The sequence below is a fragment of the Capricornis sumatraensis genome, chromosome 13, assembly GCF_032405125.1.
Source record: "Capricornis sumatraensis isolate serow.1 chromosome 13, serow.2, whole genome shotgun sequence".
Classification (NCBI taxonomy): domain Eukaryota; kingdom Metazoa; phylum Chordata; class Mammalia; order Artiodactyla; family Bovidae; genus Capricornis; species Capricornis sumatraensis.
Window position 1 is genome coordinate 78,834,235 of NC_091081.1, and position 22,897 is coordinate 78,857,131.

Here is a 22,897-nt window from a genome sequence, read left to right on the forward strand (position 1 = left end):
TGAAAGCTCCAACATAGTGTGGTACCCGGAGTCATACTACAAACGTGGTCATTTTTCCGCAGTAACCACTTATATGGGGGTGCAATATGAGCTCTTTCAGTCGTTTATGTATAAAGGAAAGGTGTCTCTGTGGTCACTGAAAAGTCAGTGTAGTTCAGTGACAGAGTAAAGGGATTTTCTCATTTTGCTCTTTAATATCATTGATTCAAAACCTCCCAACACCCAGCCTATAGGAGGTCTCTGTCTTAAGCTGATTGCTATGCCTGTTCAGTTCCTGAGTTAACATCAGACAACAGATATTGTGCTTAAACTCACTCTCATAGGAGTGTGCAGTGCTGTCTACTTGGCTGATGACCTGCAATGCAGAAGGAGAACCAATTCACGCTTGTCTCTACGTCTCTGAGTTGTGTCAGGCCCAGAAAGAGGTTACTTGGTTCCTCTGCCACCTGAACATAGGTTGTAGAAAGTTCTGTCTAGTGGAATGTAGTTTAGGTCGTGACTCTTACTGACACTGCTGTTCTTAATTCAGGTGACGATGGGAAACTCCGAGAGTCAGTACACCCTACAAGGACCTAAAAATCATAGCAATACTATTACTGGTGCTAAACAAAAGCCTTGCTCCCTGAAAATCCGTGGCCTTCATGCCAAGGATGACAAGTCATTGCATGGATGGGGTCATGGCAGCAGCGGAGCAGGGTACAAGTCCAGGTCATTGGCCCGAAGCTGCCTTTCTCACTTTAAGAGCAATCAGCCTTACGCATCCCGACCAGGGGGCCCCACGTGCAAAGCCTCCAAAGGCAGTGCCTACGCCAAGCATAGGACAGGTGCCGCAGGGTCAGATCTCCAGGGCACCGATGCCGCTTTCTCACCCGAGAATGGCTTCCACTATGTCGGACGCCCGCCCGAGGAGAACCACTCGGCCTCGAGGGACTGCCGCAACGGGCACCTTCTCAACTGCTACGGCGGGAACGAAAGCATCGCGTCCACCCCGCCGGGCGAGGACCGCAAGAGCCCCCGGGTGCTCATCAAGACGCTGGGCAAGCTGGACGGCTGCCTGCGGGTAGAGTTCCACAGCGGCGCCGCGCCCCCGGGGGCCTCCCCCTCCGGCGGCCCGGTGCAGCTGCTGCGCTACTCGGCCGGTTCCCCGCCCAGCCCGCGCGCCTCCCCGGCCGCCGCCGCGCGCCCCCGCTCCAGCAAGGGCAGCTCGCTCAGCTCCGAGTCCTCCTGGTACGACTCGCCCTGGGGCCCGGCCGGCGAGGTCAGCGAGGCCGAGGGCTCCTTCGCCGCGCCTGACACGCCCGAGCCCGGCCTCCATGCTGGCTTCCCGACCAGGGATGCTCCAAAGCCTTTCAGCCAAAGCGCCTCCCTCTCATCCCTCCGGGACCCCTACCCCAACGCCTCCCTGGGGAGCCTGGCCCCCGCGGCCCTGCGGCTTTCCGATGACTACATGGGCACCCGCGCCAGCCTCAGTGCCCGCGTCTCCTTCGCCTCAGACATGGACGTGCCGGCCCGCGTGGAGCGCGGGGAGCCCGGGCAGTTCGCGTCCTTCACCCTCCCTTGCCGCAAGTCCAGGGCCCTGGGCGAGGAGTCCTCCAAGAAGGACACCCTGAAAGCCAGGATGCGCCGCATCAGCGACTGGACGGGAAGCCTCTCGAGAAAGAAGAGGAGACTCCAGGTGAGTCAGACTGGAGTGCCGGGAGAGATGCTCTTCGATTGGTTTTCTATCTGCAAAACGGGAAGGCTAGCAGAAGGTACTGCAGAGAGCATCCTGAGACTTAGATGAGCTGCTGAGAGTGGTTAGCCTAAGGCTTGGCACTTCTTGTTTTGGGGTGTATGTGTGTGTATCTGTGTGTGTGGGTGTGTGTGTGTGGGTGTGTGTTTTCCTTTTGCGTCAAACGTGCATTTTCACTCTGAACCCTCCACTTCAGTCATTCCCATTCTGTCCAATCTTGCACCTCCTGGATTCTGGAGTAAAATCCACAGGCCACATCTAAAACCTAGCCAAACTGTTCTTAGAAAGAACAGCCTTAGGGAGGCTCCCCAGTGACCTGGTTATCTGAGTGCTCAGCTAAACCTCATTCTCAAAGCCTAGAACGAAAGGAAGAGAGAGAGGCTGTTGTCGTTTTGGGATGAGTAGCCTTCCTGAGCTCGATATTACTTTAGCGAAATTAAAATTCCTATTGTTCATTTAGTACATTGGGAAAAAAAAATGTGTATAATCTCACCACCTCCTCATGGGGACAGCTAACAGTGTTGAAAACATCTTGACCTGAGCACATGGAATTGCAAAAATATGATGTTGATAAAACAAGAATCATGATGGTGACAGTAATACTTGTAATGGGCATATAAAGTTTGAATGGGGGAAACAAAATGACTTCAGTGCCAGCAAGGAAAGTAATAGTTTGCCCTCTTCGGTAATGAGAGGCAGTTGCTAGGTTTTTTAATTGTTCTTTTGTTTTTGGTTTTTTGCTTTTAATTATTTATAGAAGGGAGAAAGTATATTATATATATATTTTTTTAACTCACCTTAAGTCATATTGTTGAAGGAAATTTGAGTGACTTTAGGAATTTGTTGAAGGAAATTTAAGTGACTTTAGGAATTTGTCTCTAGTAGAGTTGCATTTTGACCATCTGAGATATATACAGAATTATAAAATTTTACAGAGTTTTAGGGGTAGAAAACAATACAGCTTCCCTGAGCAGATTGTTTCAGATCTATAAAATGTACCGTTAGTTACTTCCTTCCTAGGCACAAAGTCCAAGCCCCCTGCCCCAGTATTTTACTTTGTCCCTTTCTTCCTCCTCTCAGGAGGAGACTGAGAATAGATGACCAGTGTCCAGTTTCAGAACTCTTCATATCCCTGAATGCAATAATCTGCTTCCTCCTGACTCATTACTTGTTCAGGTCAAACCATTAAGTAGTAAAGATTTCTTTGACCTTTCTCTCAGCTGTCAAGTAAGCTTGACAACTGACAGCAATCGAACGTAAAGGGAAAGATAGCTCCTACTTTCTGGGGACCTGTAGTCCCACACAGACAACTTTCTTCTCTTCTTGTTGCAAATGTTGTGTTGTCGACTTGTGTTCAGCACTCATCTCCCGGGACCCCTGAGCCTGTTCCTCCACATCTCTCATTTGCATAGAGCATGGTTCTGTTCTGTGTGTGTGGCCTGGCTTATCCCAGGTCAGTTCCCATTCAGTTCTAAAGCAGACCCTTTGCCACTGTGGACTGACCACATTCCATCCTGTGCAGACCCTTGCTGTCAGCCAGCCCTGGGAAGTGAACCTCCTTCAAGTCTGGGTCATCCAAGACTTAACTGGATGATTTGTAAGTCCATGGAGTTAAGAACAGAATGGTTACAAAATCAAAGGACTTCCTGAATCTGAAAGGACTTCCCCTCATTTGGGCTTCCCAGGTGGCACCCGCCTGCCAGTGTAGGAGATGCAGGTTTGATTCCTGGGTCAGGAAGATCCCCTGGAGGAGGAATGGCAACCCACTCCAGTATCCACAGACAGAGGAGCCTGCTGGGCTACAGCCCACAGGGTTGCAAAGAATCGATTTAACATGCACACGCACCCTCTCATTTTAAAATGAAGAAACTAATGTTAAAGGAGTTTGACGATTTATGGCTAGTTAGTGGAGAAGCGGGGGCCAAAGCCGTTTCTGCTAAAGCTCAGATGTGTGTCTTTTCCACTTGGCTGCATGGCCAAGGTATTCTTGGTAACCGCTAGTAATTTCGGGAGGGTTATTGAACATTAAGATAACAAATTATCTTGGATTTTTAAAAAGTGGCAGCTTTTTGCATTCTGCTTGTGTCAGATTTTGATAATTTATACAGGTGAACAAAATGTTGGTAGGTGTGCCACTTCCACTGGCCTTGGCTTTGTTTTTCTTCTTCCTCTCTTTAAATTTTCTGGTTGGGTTTTGTTTTTGGCCATATGGTGTAGCTGTGGGATCTCAGTTCCCCGACCAGGGATTGAGCCTGGGCCACTGGGGAACTCCTGCCTTTGGTTTTCTTTTATAATTGAAGGTGAAGACAAAGTTTGGGTCTTTAAAAATGCAGTCAGGGTATAGGAGCAGCAAAGTTTGTGACAGTGTACCATAGTTAAGGTACCAAATGCTTATTCTCTTTCACAGACTTCCCTATGCCAGAACAGCTAAGACTCAGAAGGTCTTCTCATGATGTGTAGACGTATTTGTTTTGACTTATAAAAAAAAAAAGTGATGTGAAAAGAGCTATCCTTTCTTTAGAGGGTCTTCAACCACTCTGGGGAGTTACAGACTGAAAGCAAATTCATCAGTGAAGATACTTAGTAGCCGAAAAAGGATATTCAAGCATAGAGGGTGGGGGGATGGGTGTGCAGGAGGGGACTGTGTGTTTGAAGCTGGTGAACGATTTGAGGTGATGTAGCTGTTCTGAGACGGGTCCTTGGTAAACTTTCCATCCTGTAAATCAGGTGGGCCAGGTTATACCGAGGCAACAAAAAGCCCTCAGTTCTCCGAGGTTGAGCACAAATGAGCCTATGTCTTTCTCAAGCTGCGACTCTGGTCTGCACTGATCCCCTCTGGGCCCCCAGGTCCATGGAGCAGTTTCCCTCCGGGACACCCCAAGCCTCCAGGACAGAGGGAGCAGAAAGCTATTGATGGTTTCTGAAGCGCCCACTCAGAAGCCACGCCTTTCACATCTGTTCGCGTTTATTGGTCAAAGTGGGTCACGGGACCACGCTGAACTCCAAGAGAGGGGTGTTGGGAGCAGGGAATGGTCTTGCCAGGGACCCTAGGGGTGAACCCTGACCACGGCTGCAGAGTTGAGAAACTCTTTAAGGACACAGAGACCCCGGCTTTCTGACCCTCTTCATTTTAGACTCTCATTGCCCCCGTGAGGGTCCCGCAGTCCCAGGGAATTTCTGCGGAGGACCAGTGGCCATTACTATGAAAAAAAAGACAGTGGCATGTGAAGAATGACACGGTGAATTGGGTGCTTTTTCCCATAAAGTGAGGAATGGTGATAAGAGTTTTCTTTTAGCTCCCAAGGAATTTAGTGACGTCTCTTGAGTTCCTCTTCACTCTGCTGCAATACTATAGTGTCATCAAGTTATGCTACGTGTCATTTATGATTATCTGATGCAGATAGAAATGGAAATTAGACTTCTTTATGTACATGACTAACATAGCACCTTAGTGTCACACACACCGCACAGTGATCAGGAAATCCAGCTGAGACTATTCAGGGGCCTACCTTTCTCCTGTATTCCTTCCTTCCTTCCTATTAACCTGAAAATGAGTCACTAGCTATTAGGATTCTAGATAGAAAGCTTTACACATTTGTCACAGACCAGGGAAATTCATATCTGTGTATATGAGTCAGTTATAAATGCTAAAATATGTGATCTTTTCTCCATTTTTCAAGGAGGAAAATTTGTCTTTTGCTCTGGTTGAACATTTAAAAGTTAGCATTATGACTTAAGTTTACCTTTTATGAGAACCAATGTCAGGAGGGGTGACAAGTTACACTTCGTTTTGACACTTGATGCTTTTCTCTGGCAGGCTCTCTGCTGGGTTTGAAACACCCCATCACAACTCTTGCTGACTATCAGAAGCAATCCCAGTGTCCTGGGGCTATGAGTCAGAGAGTCCTATTCATAGCTGAAATAATGTCAATATGAGATAAATGAGAAATATTCCTTCATCTCCTAGGAACGTTTGAAGAGCAACACAGTGACAGTTGGGGGGGGGGGGGGACAACCCTTAAACTATTTTGAAAGTTTCCTGTCCAAGTGACTCACCATAGCTGGCTTATTTGCTCTGCTCTTGCATAAGCATCAGGGTATAAATAAATCTGACTATGGGATATCGTATAAACACAGTGGAAGATAATATTTTCATTAGTAATAGCTATGTTTGGGGCTCAGTTGTCTGTAGCCCTTGGGTATTTAGAAGCACTTGTCTTATTGATGATTTTCCTAAAAAAGATAGCAGGTGATTGCCACTTGATTTCCGGATGAAATTTCAGGAAAGAAAACCCCTCCAAACAGGGGAATATTCACCATAAGGTCTTTAGTCAATGGTCCTTGACCCCATTTTCCCTCCTTTTTATTTTAATGGAGAAGGAAATCTAATTGAAAATTCACTAGCCTCTGAGTTAGAGTGTGTTAAGAGTCTCTGCAGAATTACCTTAACCTAAGCTGTAAATTTGAAATGTCAGAGTCTTTTAAGTCATAAATCAAGCTTACTGTCTTTATTTTTAAAAAGATTTGTTTGTTTATTTTTGGCTACATCGGGTCTTAGTTGCTGCACTCAGGATCTTGGTTACATGCAGGACCTTTCATGATGGGCTCCTCTTCAGCTGAGGCACGTGGAATCTCTAGCTGTGGCTCGTGGGCTTAGTTGCCTCTTGACATGTGGGCTTCCCAGGTGGTGCTAGTGGTAAAGAACCCACCTGCCAATGCAGGACACATAAGAAAAGCAGATTTGATCCCTGGGTCAGGAAGATCCCCTGGAGGAGGGCATGGCAACCCACTCCAGTATTCTTGCCTGGGGAATCCCATAGACAGAGGAGCCTGGCGGACTATGGTCCATAGAGCACAAAGAGTTGGTCATGACTGAGGTAACTTAGCATGCACGTATGGGATCTTAGTTCCCCGGCCAGGGATTAAACCTGCATCCCTTGCACTGGAAGGGAGATTCTTAACCATTGGACCACCAGGGAAGTCCTCCTAAGCTCACTCTCATTTTTTGATGCCAAGTGTAAGGTAGATTTAGGATGTGTGCATGTTCAGTTACTTCAGTTGTGACCAACTCTTTGCCACCCTGTGGACTGTAGCCCACCCGGCTCCTCTAAGGGATTCTCCAGGTGAGAATATTGGAGTGGGTTGCCATTTCCTCCTCCAAGGGATCTTCCCAACCCAGGAATTAAGCCTGTGTTTCTTATGTTTCCTGGCAGGCGGGTTCTTTACCACTAGTGCCACCTGGATTTAGCCCTAGATTTAGGATGCTCAGGGGTGGTTGGTTTACACTTTTTAAGCATTGACTCCCCTCCCTATACGCTGGTTCGGGCAGTACTGTCTCTATGATTCTTTCTGGTTTGCAGACTTGCTGCATTAAAAAAAAAGACTCTTGCTTTGCAGCATTTCTATTAGCAAGCCACACTATTACATGCACACTGTGTTGGGGAAGAGGTGCTTTGGCTATATGTAACTTCTGATGGGTGGTCATCTTCGTTGCTCACAGGAGCCGAGGTCCAAGGAGGGCAGTGACTACTTTGACAGCCGTTCGGATGGGCTGAACGTGGATACGCAGGGGCCCTACCAGGGGTCTGTGTCCCTGTGGTCAGGGGGCTCCACTCAGATCCTGTCCCATAGAAGCGAATCTGCTCATGCGATTGGCAGCGACCCCCTCCAGCAGAACATTTATGAGAATTTCATGCAAGAGCTGGAAATGAGCAGGACCAACACGGAGAACCTTGAGACGTCCACGGAAACGGCCGAGTCCAGCAGCGAGTCGCTCAGCTCTTTGGAGCAACTGGACCTGCTCTTTGAGAAGGAGCAAGGGGTGGTGCGCAAAGCTGGGTGGCTCTTCTTCAAACCCCTTGTCACTCTGCAGAAGGAAAGGAAGCTGGAACTGGTGGCCCGGAGGAAATGGAAGCAGTATTGGGTGACACTTAAAGGTATGTGGTCTTCACCACCCAGGGGGTCCCAGGAGTTCTTACCTCTGGTCTCCTCTTTCCTAGGAAATGTCAGCAAGTCCAGGCTGGACTGGAGTTCATGTGCAGGCATCTGATCTAGAACCTTCCAGCCTGCTTTCCTAAAATATCTTCTCAAACCTGTATAATGTGTTCATTTGACAGTCGTATGCATCCTTCATTCTATTGAGTGATGATTGAATGTAACAACTATTGCTTATTATTTTATAGGGGTTTCTGTACTACTCTTTTAATACTTGTCCTGCATTTGGGGGATGGGAGGGGAGCCCCGGATAAGTAACCAGGTGTAGTTGAGTTATTTGGAACGTTGAGCATGGATTGTGCACATGTTCAGAACCCCAGAGAGGCAGTCCTCCCCAGCTTGTACAGTGAAGAATTTCATCCGCGTCATTTGGTTTGTGTCACTCCACGTTGATGAGCTAAGAGGAAATAGGAGAAAGCCTTTGTTTTGTGAGGATGATAAAAGTTTTTCACAAGCCTTACCATTTAAAAATTATAATAGCCTCTCACATTGTGGATGGATAGATTATTTGAAGTGATCTGAGGCTCTGAGTCAGGATCGTGTTGATTTATACAGATGTGAACGCCGAGCAACCCCATAGCCCCAGGCATTTCTGCACAGCTGTCCTGAGACTCTTTGTGAGAGGAACCTGGTGTGGTTCCTCATTAGCAGCTGGCACCCTTCCTTGTCACAGGAGAAGGCAGAAATGGGGGACATGCTGCACAGAGTGCAGGTGAAAGGCCCAGAGCCATCTGCAGTGCTCCCCATATTTAGAAATTGTGAGCTCTGGGGAGCCGGCATCAATTCATTACCCAGCACCCTCTGGGAAAGGGACACAGAGAAGCCATCTCATCACTAGGTAACAACTTCCCCCAGCAAACTGGAGGTTTTATGCAAGCCTAGACTCGGCATCCCTCACAGGTGCAGCCCTCTTTTCCAGTTCTCGATTGGATCCTCGTGATACCTTGTGGCTGAGGAAGGCAAAGGGCAACTCCCTGGGGGAGGCGGGGTCTTCTGCGGAAGGAAGGAAGAGATTTGGAAAGCTGGAGTAATGGATTGGATCCAGCAAGATAACATTTTAAAGGGATAAGTTGATGCTTTTAAGGTTTAATGATCAAAGAACTACCCAAGTGCGCGAGAGGGTGATGTGGCTCTAGAGCGTGTCAGACACTTTTCTTCAACGTGAAGTTTGTTTACTAAAATGGATGCTTTGAAACGCTGAAAGCAGGACACTTTCCCTGCCTGCCTTGTGGCTTTGAAACCCCCAGCGCAGACCCATGGTGGTGGGGGGGCGGGGGGGGGGGGGACGGTGTGCGTCTGTGTGTCCATATCCTGCTTTGAGAAGCACAGCCATTGGTGACACCGAGGGGCTGTAGAGCTGTGCTATATGGAAGATGGCAACGATTTAGCAACATTTAACCTGGAGGACTGAGAACTGGGGTGACAGTGAGTATAGCAGTCTACGGGAAGAGACACTGAGTTTATTCTGGTTTATCAGAGGTTGGGACAGGACTGAGAGGTAGAAGACAAGCTGATGGTGAATTAGTATAAAAAATACACGAAGGGAAAAACCAAAAACCTTTCCCGAGTTTGTGCTCCCGGAGATGTTTGTAGTGTCAGGTGGTTGGAGGCCCCTGGGGGAGGTGCGGGCAGGTGTCACTTAAGGTTGAAAGAGGACATCCCTAGAACACTGTCTCCCATCCTGGCAGCTGCCCGGGGAGCCTCTGGCTGCTGGCTTCCGGGGCACGGATGGTCCTGACTTGTCTCTGACCGTTGTAAGATCCACAGGCCTGCCTGGACCCTTGCTTGTTAAGCATTTGAAGCCCCGTGGATAAAGGATGCTCTCTAGGTGACAGTGTTATAAAACACACATCCCTTTGTTTCCTTTGCAGCCCAGGCTTGGCATGAAGATTCCACCCCCCGCCACCCCAGCATAACCTATCCCATGTGGTTTTCTATGCCTCTTTCCGCTGGGAATTCAGTATGTTGAGTTCAGCTTTCTTGGCTTAGAATCCAAGCTGTAATATTTGAGCTTAACTGTTTGGTTTAATTGTAGTTAAAAGCATATATATATATGTATGTGTATATATATACACGCAGACTCACACACATACATTTAAGCAGAGTTTTAAAATTATCTTTGAAGTATCTATGTAAATAAAGTTGCATTGCTTTTAAGAGAGCAGCTATCAGCCAACCATCTGGTTGCCCACCTACATTGAATGTATAGGTATGCTAAGGGCACACATGTTTTTTAGGGTTTGGAGGATGTAATAAAACTTTAACAAGGGTGATTCTGCTTTCCAGCTGTCTTTTCCAATGAGTGGATTTACGTGTGGTTCGCAGGGGACTTCCTGGGCAGAATGTTGGCAGGGGGGATAAACTGTCCCTCAGAACGCACAGTAGGTGGGGTGCTAGGGCTGGCAGCATCTTGGTATCTGCCCGAAATGACTTTTACTTCCCCTAGATAGAATGATTCAAGCTCCGGCCACTGGGAGCTCAGTGTTAAGGGAACTATTGGAAAGAATTTGGACTGGGGTGGAGCTGGCACTGCTACCCTGGTCCTTAGGTGCCCGGGTCATGGGATGTTCTATGTGCAGCGGTAGCATCAATCAGACGTTTCCTGATGGAAAGATGGGAGGGTTATTTCTAAGTACATCAGTGGCTGGAACAATGCACTGGCTCAGGCCTGCCAGGCCATAAAGGTCATGCCCCTTCCCCTTGTTCTAAGAGGCTCTCTGCATTTGGATGTGTGTTGATCGTGGGAGGAGAGATTGCTCACTGCCCCGCTCAGAGTACTCAAGAGATCAGAGAGTACCAGGGAGGGAGAAAGCGCTGCCTCAGGGATGCCGTTCCTGGGGGCAGAGCTGGGGTCGTGCCCCTTTTTTTCCTCCTGATTTCTATGCTGTGCTGGGTTCCATTGTAACCTTGTGTGACCATGTTTCCCTTTTCTCCCTTCTTCTCGCTCCTTTCCTACATGGATCCTCAGGACCTGTGACAGGGGCCATACTGTGCTCTTCTCTTTCACAGGATGCACGCTGCTGTTTTACGAGACCTACGGGAAGAATTCCATGGATCAGAGCAGTGCCCCCCGCTGTGCCCTGTTTGCAGAAGACAGCATAGTGCAGTCTGTCCCAGAACATCCCAAGAAGGAAAATGTTTTCTGCCTCAGCAACTCCTTCGGGGATGTCTACCTGTTCCAGGTACTGCTGAGCTTTCTAAATGGATGGTGGAGGCGAGATCTTATGTCTTGTTAGGATGAGAAGGATCCGAATTAAGAGGCATGACTTAGCAATAAAATCGAGTAAAAGCCGTTAAACTTTGGATTAAAGTTTAAGCAAGAGAACTGGCCTCTGCTGACTGCCAGGCACCATGGGGCTGTCACCATTCAGTTGTTCACCCAGCAAGCATTTCTTGGGTGCCTGTGTGCCTGCACGTGTGCTAAGTCGATTCAGTCGTGTCTGCCTCTTTGAGACCCCATGGGCTGTATCCCACCAGGCTCCTCTGTCCATGGGATTCTCCAGACAAGAATACTGGAGTGGGTTGCCGTGCCCTCCTCCAGGGGATCTTCCTGACCTAGGGATCAAACCTGTGTCTCTTACGTCTCCTTCATTGGCAGGCAGGTTCTCTACCACTAATGCCATCTGGGAAGCCCCGTATTTCCAGTATTCCACTCAAATTCTCAGTATTTACAGACAACTATTTTAATATTATAGTGCCCTCCCGGAAATGTTCTTTTATTATAATTTTTCATAATTGAGTCCATACCATGGATATAATTTCATATCCAGGTTTCAAAATGTAGCATTTTGCTCCTAATATTTCCTCATCTTATTAAAATTATGAAGGTAGCCTGCTCTTTTAGAGAGCGACGAGATGTACACTGCGTGAATATACCCTGTTTTTTCCTTTTTTGTATCTCTGTTACTCTCTTGCTGCATGAACAGCTTGATTCTGGTTTGTCTTCCCGTCATATCTGGGGCCACGTGACACCCTTGATGCTCTCCCAGGCCCTCTGGAGTCACAGAAGCCTGCAGATCTGTGTTGAGTGTGTTTTTTAAACTTAAAGAGTTTTTATGAAGTGGAGGTATTTGGGGGTTTTACATATCCAAGCCCAGGCTGCCACGTGGGAGAACACTTTTGTGGAGAAACAGTTCCAAATCTCTTCCCCCTCCCTACCCCCCGCCCTCTCTGTGTTTAGGCCACCAGCCAGACAGACCTGGAGAACTGGGTCACCGCCATCCACTCGGCCTGCGCATCCCTCTTTGCAAAGAAACACGGCAAAGAGGACACAGTCCGGCTGCTGAAGAACCAGACCAGAAACCTCCTCCAGAAGATCGACATGGACAGCAAGATGAAGAAGATGGCGGAGTTACAGCTGTCCGTGGTGAGCGACCCAAAGAACAGGAAGGCCATAGAGAACCAGGTACAGATTATCTATGAGTGTCTCCTCCTGTTACTCACCTCCCTTGCAGCAAACTCAGATGGGGGAGCTGGTTCTTACACCTATGGCGGAAATAGTTTCTGTGGTCTCTTGGTTCAAGTACTTAAATGGGTGCACTTTTGTCATATGGGAAATAAGATCTGCTTTGGTGGCTGTATACCGATAGTGGAACATTTTATGACCAAATGTTGTTTTCTCGTATTGAGGAGCTCCTGTTTGCCTAGCTGATTCTGTGAATATTGTCACTTGTGGAACAAAATTTGTATATTAAAACTACTGGATTCTCATATGTATTAGGTATGATTCTAATGCAGAGAATGGCTTCAAAAACAGTAGTTTGGTTGTTGTTCAGTTGCTATGTCGTGTCTGATTTTTTGTGACCTCACGACCTGCAACACATAAGCTTTCTTGTCCATCACTATCTCCCGGAGTTTGCTCAAACTCATGTGCATTGAATGTGTTGGTGATGCTATCCAACCATCTCATCCTCTGTCACCCCCTTTTCCTCGTGCCCTCAATTTTTCCCAGCATCAGGGTCTTTTCCAGTGAGTCGGCTCTTTGCATCAGGTGGCCAAAGTCAGTATCAGTCCTTCTGATGAATATTCAGGGTTGATTTCCTTTAGGATCGACTGGTTTGATGTCCTTGCTCTCCAAGGGACTCTCAAGGGTCTTCTCCAATATCACAGTGTGAAAGCACTGGTTCTTCGGTGCTCAGCCTTCAGTGGTTTTGTATAACATAGCTATTCCTGTATCTGTGGGTTTGGGGGAAAAATACTATTTTTTGGCTTGTTTTTTCTAACAGATGAGGTGCTAAAGAAAATGCTTTCTTTGGCCTGTTTCCACATTCATCTAGTAATTAAGCAGCTACTTTCTATGCTGCTTGCATTTTACAGGGTGGGAAGCAGCTTAGTGTCAGTCTTCTTTTCCTCAGACAAGCTGAACACTTAGACAAGTGTCAGTGATATTTCTAGCACCCATCTCTTCAGTCAGGTTCCCTGGGAAACAGACTGAGATAGAGATTTGCATGTGAGGAGTTTTATTAGGAATGCTCTCAGGAGTAAGGGAGTGAAGTGAAGTCGCTCAGTCGTGTCCGACTCTTTGCGACCCCGTGAACTGTGGCCTACCATCCTCCTCTGTCCATGGGATTCTCCAGGCAAGAATACTGGAGTGGGTTGCCATTTCCTTCTCCAGTGGATCTTCCCGACCCAGGGATTGAACAATGGGTCTCCCTCATTGCAGGCAGACGCTTTACCCTCTGAGCCTTCAGGGAATTAAGGAGAGACTCTGGTTCTGAATTGTGCGGAGCTGGTTCCACAGGGGGCTTAGCAGCTGGGATGGCAATTCAGAGTTGCTTGCTTCTAGCGGGGCATGCCATGGCAACTGATCAAGGTTGCTGCCTTCAGAGGGGGCAGATTCCCAAAGAGAGACCTATTTGTGACCCATGGGCAGCTGAGGGGAAGAATGCCTTTGTCTTCAAAGGGGAATCAGGTGGTGCCCAGCAGTATCCACTACAGTCCCCTTCAAAACCAGTGTCCGATGACTTGGAAACTTGAAGAGGGATAGGCTGAAGATGGGTTGGTGTGTGCCTGAATCTTTCGTCCTTTTCACTTTGTAAATTATTATAGAGAGACTAGGTTCTTTAAAAAAAATTCCATGGCAACACAACAATTTAGATTCCCCATAGAAATAATTTTGTCTGCAGCTTTTGACTTAAATCACAAATCGTCTTCTATTTGTGTCTGAATGTTTAACCTTGCTTAGAATTTATTTTTCTGTCTGCATATACATGAAGAACTTAGAATGTGTGGTAAGAAATTCCTGGCTGTAAATAAGAAACAGATAAAAGGCTTGCATTCAAACGATATATTTGTGACACACTAAGAATTTGGAATCTATCAATTGGCAATAGTAAAATAACCAAGTAATTCCTATCTCCTGCCCCCTCATCAGGTGTTTCTAAATGATGGTGCCGTTGAATGGATTTCCTGGTGATACCTGGATCTGTCTTTGCTTCTCTTTTTCTGACATCTTGTGTTGTCTTTCTCCCTACCCAATTCTTCCCTCTCACTATTTGTCCATCTTTAGGTATTGACATACCTAATAGATGCCTATAGCTTCAACAAATAAAAATAATTTTAAAATACAGATTCCGTTTCTAAGAAATGTATCATTTAGTTAGAAAGCAGGCCTCATAAGCATGAAACTAATGAATATTCTAGAATGATGTAAATTAGGGCATAGTCATCACATGCTGCGAGGGATCAGGGGTTGAGCTTGTGCTGTGGTTTTGAGGAGGTGGAGGAAACTTCCTGGAAGAATAGGGCCCTAAAAAATTGGCAAGAGATGTGTAAGTATGAAAGCTAAACCCTATTGGGAAGAGAGTGTGGCACACAGTAGGACAGTTTGGTGGTATAGTTGACCCTTGAGTAACACAAGGGTTATGGGCTCTGACCCTCTGGCAGTTGAAAATCCACATATAACTTATAGTTGGCCCTCTGTTTTCAACTAACCACAGTCATATAGTACTGTAGTATTTACTTAAAATCTGTGTATAAGTGGACCCGTGCAGTTCAAATCCTTATTGTTCAAGGGTCACATGTAGGAGTAACAGAGTGGTGCCTTGGGTCTCCTGAGCACACGGGAGCCGAGATGTGGGCTGGAAAGGGATGAAGAGATGGAGGTTTGGTGGGGCAGGGACTGGTGTAGCTTTATCAGGGTCTGTGAGATAACACTGGGATGTAAGCCTCTAGACCTAAGGGAGGAACATGGGTTTTTACATTGTGATGAAAGCATGATGAATGCATCCTCTTTGGAAGATTAATCTGGCAGTGGCTTGGATAGGAGTCAGAATGACCCTGCTGTGCATGTGCAGCTACCAAGGTCTGGACCAGAGTAACAAGACAGAAGTGTAACAATTTATATGGAAGATGTTCCTCCAAATGCATCATTTTCGATAATTTTATAGAATATTACAAATAGTTTCCTATGCATCTGAATTGAAATGTTCCTCAAACAGAAGATTTATTTATAGTGTGGCATGTGGGATCTTAGTTCCCCAGTCATGGATTGAACCTGTGCTCCTTGCAGAGGAAAGTCTTAACCCTTGGATGGTCAAGGAAGTTCCAAAATATGCTCTTTATTTAACGAGTGACAGCTAGCAAACTGCAAACTAGAACATTGATAGTTTTGCCCAGGAACTGAAAAGGAAGTTGAAGCTGCCAAGGAGAACGGTGGGAGTGGAAGGTTTTGGGGGTTTTGACAAGGCCGCATCTGCTGGGGACAGACACATCTCTGCCCTTGGCCGCCTCCTTCCCAGAGCCTGGCCCAGCCCATGTCTGGGAAGAGTCTGGCCCTGGGGCTGGCCCTGACTTCCCAGCTTTCTGTCTGGGGCAGGCAGGGATGTGATGCTGTGTCCCAATTCACATGACAAGCGAAAAAGCCTGAGAAGGAAGAGAAAGGTTTTCTTCACACCATGTCTCCCTCGTGGTCCTGAATTTCCAGGATCCAAAAGCCACGATAGTCTGTCTGTCATCAGAGATGCAGCTCGTGGGCTCAAGTGCCCCAGTTAGACTCTCATGCTGATTGTAGTGGCAGAAGGTATGGTTTTAACTGGCTCGCTAACATTTAAAGCCATACTTTAGTCTCCTGGACACCCAGCTTAGAGTTTTCAGTTCCTTATGTGTTGTCAAATGTTTAGGTCCAGGGAGAAGAAAGGGAAATTGGGCAACGTTGAGCTGGTCCTGGCGTTTTTTTTTTTTTTTTTTTGCCTCTTGTTTTCTTTCTCTGTGGCCACAAGAAGTCCAAGCAAACATTTTTTTTTAATTTAAATTTTCATTAACTTTAAAATTTTTCATTAATTAAAACTAAATTTTCATTAATTTTTTTCATTGTTGGTAAATGCTTCATTTATAATGTCAAAATTGGTGCTGTTTTTTTCTTGGGAGAGGGGGATTACTTTCATATGCCCCCCCTACACAGATCCAAGGGTCTCTGGTGGTTGGATGGCCTGGAGAGGAACTCTCTTAAAGAATTATGGTAATTATAACTTGTGACCCATGTGCATTCTTTGGCGGAATCATTGCATGAGTATTTAAAGCACTGTGCTAATACTACTGATTTTTCATTTTGGTTTTCCCCCCTCCCACCCACCTCCCCCTTGCTCTCACCCTTTCCCCCACACCCTTCCCTTGATCCCTTCCCCTGCACACAGTCACCTTCTCATATTATGCTGCTGAATTTCTGGTAAGAAACAATTGGGTTGATCTTTAGGCATTCCACCTGAAAATATTCTCCTTAGCAGACCCACAGTTTTTAAGGTTGTAATTTATTCATGTTTTCCCAGAGGGCTTTGCAGCAGGTAACGTGAGCTACATTTGCTGTGCCCACTGTTCTTAACTCACTTGCTAGATGGTTATAAAAAAAACTATTTTTCTCTATACTTGCAGGCACAGAGTATGAAGCATTAATCGGGGGGAAGCAGGCACGTGCTTAAGATTACTTTTATGAGATGGTTTTGGACTAGAGAATGTTCTATGACATATAAAGGCAAAAGTATTTACAAATCCAGTCAATAAGAACACGATCTCCTAAATATCCCAGAAGTATATCGTTTTCTCTAAAATGCCTTTTAAGAACTTCTTTAAAAGAGCAGTGCTTTATCCAATTACCATTGAAAACTCTCAACCTCACTCTATTTTATTTTACATACAAGGAAATAATTTATTTACGCAGCACTTTTCCCCGGAGATCCCAAGAACCTCAGATCTAGTCAACTTGTCACCTAATGAGAGCTGAACTGAGAGTGTACATTACATCATGCGAGATAAAGTCTCTGGAACAGGTTTTCTTTGAAGAGCTTTGGTTGGAGGAGCTCCTTGTCAATTCCCTTTTCAGATAAAGTCACTATTGCAGTAATAACAGCTGAGTTTCAAGCCGTCATGTGGGGACATGCTTGGCTTAGAAGAGACCATCATGTGCTCTTGTCTGCAGGCCTTTTGGTGACTCTTTGGGGTGGGATGACGCCACTTGCATTTGGGCACGTCCAATTGGGAGCAGACCGTCCACAAGGCAGTTCCTTTTGAAGTTCTGAGGGAGGAAGAGCTGTAAATTAGGTCCAGTTAGTACTTGATTTTCCTTTCCATTTATTATTTTAAACAAGTGAATAAAACCTCCCCACCCTTAGGCGATCTTGGCCTCCTCCCGGATGGCTCCCTCTCCTGATCCTGACTCTCTGGGCCTTTCTCACCTCCTGGGGTCAGTTAGGAGCAGGGAGGTGATAACCCTGGAAGGAGCAAACTGTCAGCTGGTGGGTTTGGGACTGCACTGGGTTTTGTGAACCGTGGGCTTTGTTTTCAATATTTGCTTAGTTTTTTTATTTAAAAATATTGATTTATTTATGGCTGGGCTGGGTCTTCATTGCTGTGCAGGCTTTGCTCTGGTTGCAGAGCAGGGCCCACTCTCTAGTTGTGGTGCGAGGCCTACTCATTGTGGTGCCTTCTCTTGTTGCAGAGCACGTGGGCTCAGTAGTTGCTGCTCACAGGCTCTAGAGCACAGGCTCAGTAGTTGTGGCACATGGGCTTAGTTGCTCTGCAGCGTGTGGTATCTTCCCGGACCAGGGATCGAACCTCTGTCTCCTGCATTGGCAGGCAGACTTTTCACCACTAAGCCACTAGGCAAGCCCTTGCGTAAAGTTTTAAAATCAAAAAAGAGGATGGATTGAGCTCAGACCACTGGAAACGGCAGTGAAGGGAACAAAAGGAACAAAACCTTGAGGAAAATATGATCTAGGGGGTGTAGCGTGGAAGCAATACGAGGAACAAAGCATTGGAGTGTGTTTGTGAAGGGGGTCTGAGGGAGACAAGGCCAGATTACCAGGGGCCAGGCAGCACAAGGCATCCTGCAGCAGGCTGGAGGGGTGGCATGTAGAAGAAGCGCTGAGGATGGAAAGTTAACATCCAGTTAGTTCAGACTCTGGGCCAGGTAAGCGTGCGAACTGGGATTTTGAAGAAGACACTGTCTTTGCCCTCAGGGTGCTCCTAGTCAAGCAGGGTGATAGACAGCTAAGCACATAATTTTGACATAATAGAATGAATTCAGAGCAGATGATATTCCAGAGTGTTGTGAAAGACACACACGGAGTTCAGCCTCCTATGTAGTCAGGGAGGACTTCCTGGAGGAGCGATGCCTGAACTGCCTCTCAAAGAAAGAGGAGTTAATCAGGAGAGGAATAGCAAAGGGAATTCCAGGCCAGGGGTTGGCGTGAGCCAAGGCAGAGTGCTCAGAAATGATGCGGTCATCCTGGCAGTTTGAATTTTCAGCACATGTTGGGTAGGTGGTGAGAGATGCGGTGTAGCAGAACTGTCTTCTCTCTTCTCTCTAAGGCTGCAGAGGCTGCTGGTTTTGCTCTTCCTCAGGTGCTTGGGCCACACAAGGCCAGAGTGGTTTGCATCTAACAAGAGAATCTGACCATCAGATTCCCGGGATTAAAAATTGCGCAGTAGTTCCCTGTTGCTTCCAAGATAAAGTCCCTGATGACATCTCTCCTCCTTGACCTTTAGCTGCAACATCAAGCTTCCTGTGGGTTCTACTTCTTTCTTTGGATTTTCCCTCAGGCAGAGAGGACCCACGTGGACCACATGGCTACTTGCAGACTGCCCCGTCCCCTCCCCTATCATTGGACTCATCCCTGCTTGACTGTGATGAAGGGTTTAGCTCCTCCAAGGAGCTGCCCTTGACCGCCCTCCCCACCCCTCCATCAGGGACCCCTACTATGCGCCGATAATTTTCAGGGTCGCCCTCTGTCTCGCACACTGTTCTGTAATTATCCCTTTGAGTATAAGGTCGCTCCTGGAATAGAATAAGAGCTCCTAAGGGATGAGTAACTGCCCCTCCCCCACCATCTGTTTCCCTGGTACTTGGTTCCGGGTAGATCGTGGACAGCCCTCTGTCTCCTTTCCTCTTCCCTGGGCTGGTCCCCACCCCAGCCCCTCACCAGCTCCTGGCTCCTTTGCGTCGGGCTTCGCTCTTTGATTCACCAGTGAGCATCTCCTTTCATGTCTCACTCTTCATCCTCATGGTTTCCAAGGCTACCACTCAGGACTCCTCAGGCCGGGATCCTGTGTGAGTCTACAGTCACTCCACATGGTCAGGGTGTCTGTATCATCCATCTGATGGTGAGTGTGTACAGGGTGTCTGTATCACCCATCTGGTGGTGAGTGTGTAGACGCTGGGACAGATGAAAGAAACGGTCCAGTGTCATCACATGGTGTCAAGCGTCCGAGCTTGAACACAGATCTGCACTTCTAATGGGATCCAGCCTCGCAAAAAGATTTGTGAATCCGGTTGCGCTTTGCTGGCTAAGGAGCCAGCTGATGCACAGTTTTGTGGCAAGTAGAAATTAATCTTTAATTTGCTTGTTTTCTTAACTTGAATGTTTCAGCGGGATATGATGGGAAATATATTTATTATGAATGCATTTGGCAAGTGAATTTGATGGCATGTGAATATCTGAAAGGGAAAAATAAAACATAACCAACGTTCTAAACCAGTAGCTGGTTGCTCTACCTACCAGTTAACTCAAGTGTTTTCTGTGTTACTAGCTGGGTTCTTCTGTGGAGGTCGGTTTTAGTGCTTGGAAAATATTGTATGGGAGTTTTTCAACTCACTGCCAAAAAAGGAAAAATGAATTATCTTTTAGGACCAACTTAGAAAGGGACAAATGACCGAATACTGTGATCAGATGGCTAAACGGTAGAAAATATTTTTCTAGGAGTGTCGGGTGTGGCAGGAATGTACTTGTCATCTTTTTAATGCATCACTTATTCATCTGTTATTTTTAGCATTAGCCTTCATCTCCTTTCCCTCCCACTTTCTAGAGTGGACCATAGCCTTTCTGAGCTCATTAAATAAACATAGATACATTAGCCATAAAGAGGAAATTTTTGCATTGTGTTTGTGTCAGTGCTTAATAATGGGAGTTTTCCTCAATTTTTTATTAATAATTTTTCTTTTAAAAATGAAAGATAAAACTTCCTTTGCATTCATATTAATTTTGTGTTTTGTGCTAAGAGATGAAAGCTCAAGCTACATAGCAGTTGAGTTTTAATTTTCATGTCCAGATGAAATAAAAAAATGTCTAGGTGCAATAGAATGTAGAAAGAAGGGGGAAACTGTCTTGGTTTAAGGGAACTGATTTGGGGCATTTTCATTTTTGATCATATTAGGAAAAAAATCTCTAGAAATTCCCTGATAAATGTAAGATTGGGTAATATTAGTGTTTTCATAATGATGAAACTTTCTGAGGTAGCATGTATGATAGATACAAAACTGTCTTCTGTTTCTTTCATTTAAAAAGAATGTATCTTTATCTCATCGTTTGAGGGATAAAGGGATAAAGAACATGTTTTCCTTTTAGTTAATGTTACTTTAAATTTGGACCAAACTTGAATATCAAGGCTGGTAGGAAATTGAGAGGCAAGATGTTCGCCCAAACGAGAGAGCAGATAGTCTTGCGGCTTCTCTATAGAACACCTGGGGATTTGTGGGGAGAAACATAGTTGATGATTAGATGAAAATTTAAATGAAAGTTGCACAGTAATTACTAGACAGTGCACGACACCAGCCTTAAGAGCAAGAAGACCTGGGCTCAGGGGCTGTGTTCTAAGTGCTCTGTGGAAGCCTGTTCCCACGTGTTGTTCCCATTAGGATCAGCTTTGGGCCTTGGCCAGCCTGGAAGGGCAGCTTATTGTGTGACCCTGGTCAAGTCACCTCCTTCCTGAGCCTCAGTGTCCTCTGCTGAGGAATGCCTGTGTCCACTGGCATTCCCGGTATTACAAGATCTGTATTAGCTCATGGGTCTGGTGTTTGCACTTCTCTCTTCTCTCCAGTTAACCCAAGCACTTGAATCCATGTCCTCACCAGACTTTTACCTGCATATTCTCCCATGTCCTTCTCTACAACTGCAGTGAGCCTATGGAAAGAAAAATCACTGTTACTTATCCAGGCTCAGATCCTCATTTAACCTCTCTGATTCTGTCCATGAAGAATCACGACCTTTAAAACAAGATAAATATTGTCCTTACTCATGCACTAGATGTGTGACTAATGATGGCTTACTCTGCCACAGAGCACTTCGGGAATGAAGGTGGTGTTAGTCAGGGTTTTCCAGAGAAACAGGACCAATACGATGTGCAGAAAAAATATTCATAAAGAGAGTCATTATAAGGAATTGGCTCATGTGAGTGCAGAGATGGGCAGGTCCCAAGATCTGCGGTGAGTCAGCCAGCTACAGACCTAGAAGTGTGGACAGGGTGGTTCGTATCTGAAGCCTGGCAGGCCTGAGACCCAGGATGAGCCAGTATTTCAGTTCTAGTCATCAAAAGCCAGGAAAGGAGCTGGCACCCCAGTTTGGAGGCCCATCACAGAAGAGGGATTCTGCCTTGCTTGGGGAGGGTCAGACCTTTTGTTCTAGCCAGGCCTTCAGCTGATTGGACGAGGCCCACCCACATGAGGGAGGGCAGTCTGCTTTACTCGGTCTATCCTCTTAAGTGTTGAACTCATCCCTGAACTCTCTCAGAGAAAAACTAAGATTAGTGCTTGACCACACATCTGGGCACCTTGTGGCCCAGTCAAGTTGATGCATAGAATTAACCATTACTACTAAGTTTAGGTTAAAAATGCTCTCTATAGCATGCAGTATTGATTGAGATACTAGTTCTCTTGAAACATAGTCACATATATTAACGAAATTCTTGATCTTGGTAGGATCTGCTTTGGGCTCTTGGAGTCTCCCAGCCCCTTCTTTCTTTCAACAAACCTAAGCATCAGAATCCATATTCCTCCTGTGAACTTACCTGCATTTTGTCCCAGGGTTTTGAGCAGAGAAGTCTGGGTGTGCTAAAGATTACAAAATGTTTCTGACAGAATTTGGAGATTCCCTGTGTATTGTTTAGGATAGAGCTGTCTTTTCTTTCCAGTGATGCTTTGATGTGTGGTTATTTAAATACATTCAGTGATGCCTTTTAAAAAAAGCTTTGTAAACTGCAGAAGTCAGTGATAATATGAGATTGTCATCTTCCCTGATCTATAGTGTTTGACCTGGACCTGGGTTTTATTTTATTTGCTATTTTGTCTTTTTGTTCCTCTGTGGATGCTACAGGCTTCTGTATTGTCTGGTACACAATAACTCACTGGTTTCTTTTCCTTTTGTATCTCCACTCTCTCCAGAACCCCTAAAAAGTATCTCATTAGCTGTTTCACATGGAGTTATGAGAGATAGGCTTGAATACATTACCCAACCTAGAAATATCTGCATGTTATTAAAAGATAAAAGAATGTGTCTACAATTGCAGATTTTCAGGTATTAGCTTGTAAAGATATTTGTGAGACAGAACTGGGAGTGTAGTTTTTGCTGGGTATTATAGTTTTCAGTCGGTGTAGTTTGTGGTTACATAATACCCATCCATTACTGCTGGAATCTAGAATTCTCTAATATGGTAAGACTACAGAGAGATTTGCTGTTCAATTTGATCTGCCATGTTAGTGTGGTCCTCACTCAGGCTGGGTACCAGAATTGCTAGAGATGCTTTTAAATTAAATGTCTGCTTTTCTGGGCCTCATACCTAATGAGTAGGCTCATCAAGTAAAAACCTGGGCATTTTTGGTTTTAAAAGCCATCAGGTCATACTGGTATTGATTCAAGGCTGATGTCAGTGGGCTATTACATCACTAGCAAGGTCATACAGTGTCGT

At 46.0% G+C, this 22,897-nt stretch overlaps 1 protein-coding gene across 1 annotated transcript in view; it reads left to right on the plus strand.

Moving 5' to 3' along the window:
- The first annotated feature begins 529 nt into the window (after positions 1 to 529).
- TIAM2 (TIAM Rac1 associated GEF 2) overlaps positions 530 to 22,897 on the plus strand; it is a 115,395-nt gene continuing 93,027 nt past the window's right edge. Inside the window, exons 1-4 of the mRNA XM_068985392.1 lie at positions 530 to 1,675; positions 7,233 to 7,668; positions 10,736 to 10,908; positions 11,907 to 12,131. Of these exons, the coding sequence (XP_068841493.1) occupies positions 536 to 1,675; positions 7,233 to 7,668; positions 10,736 to 10,908; positions 11,907 to 12,131 (1,974 nt within the window). The 5' untranslated portion in view covers positions 530 to 535. The remainder of the gene's footprint in view (positions 1,676 to 7,232; positions 7,669 to 10,735; positions 10,909 to 11,906; positions 12,132 to 22,897) is intronic.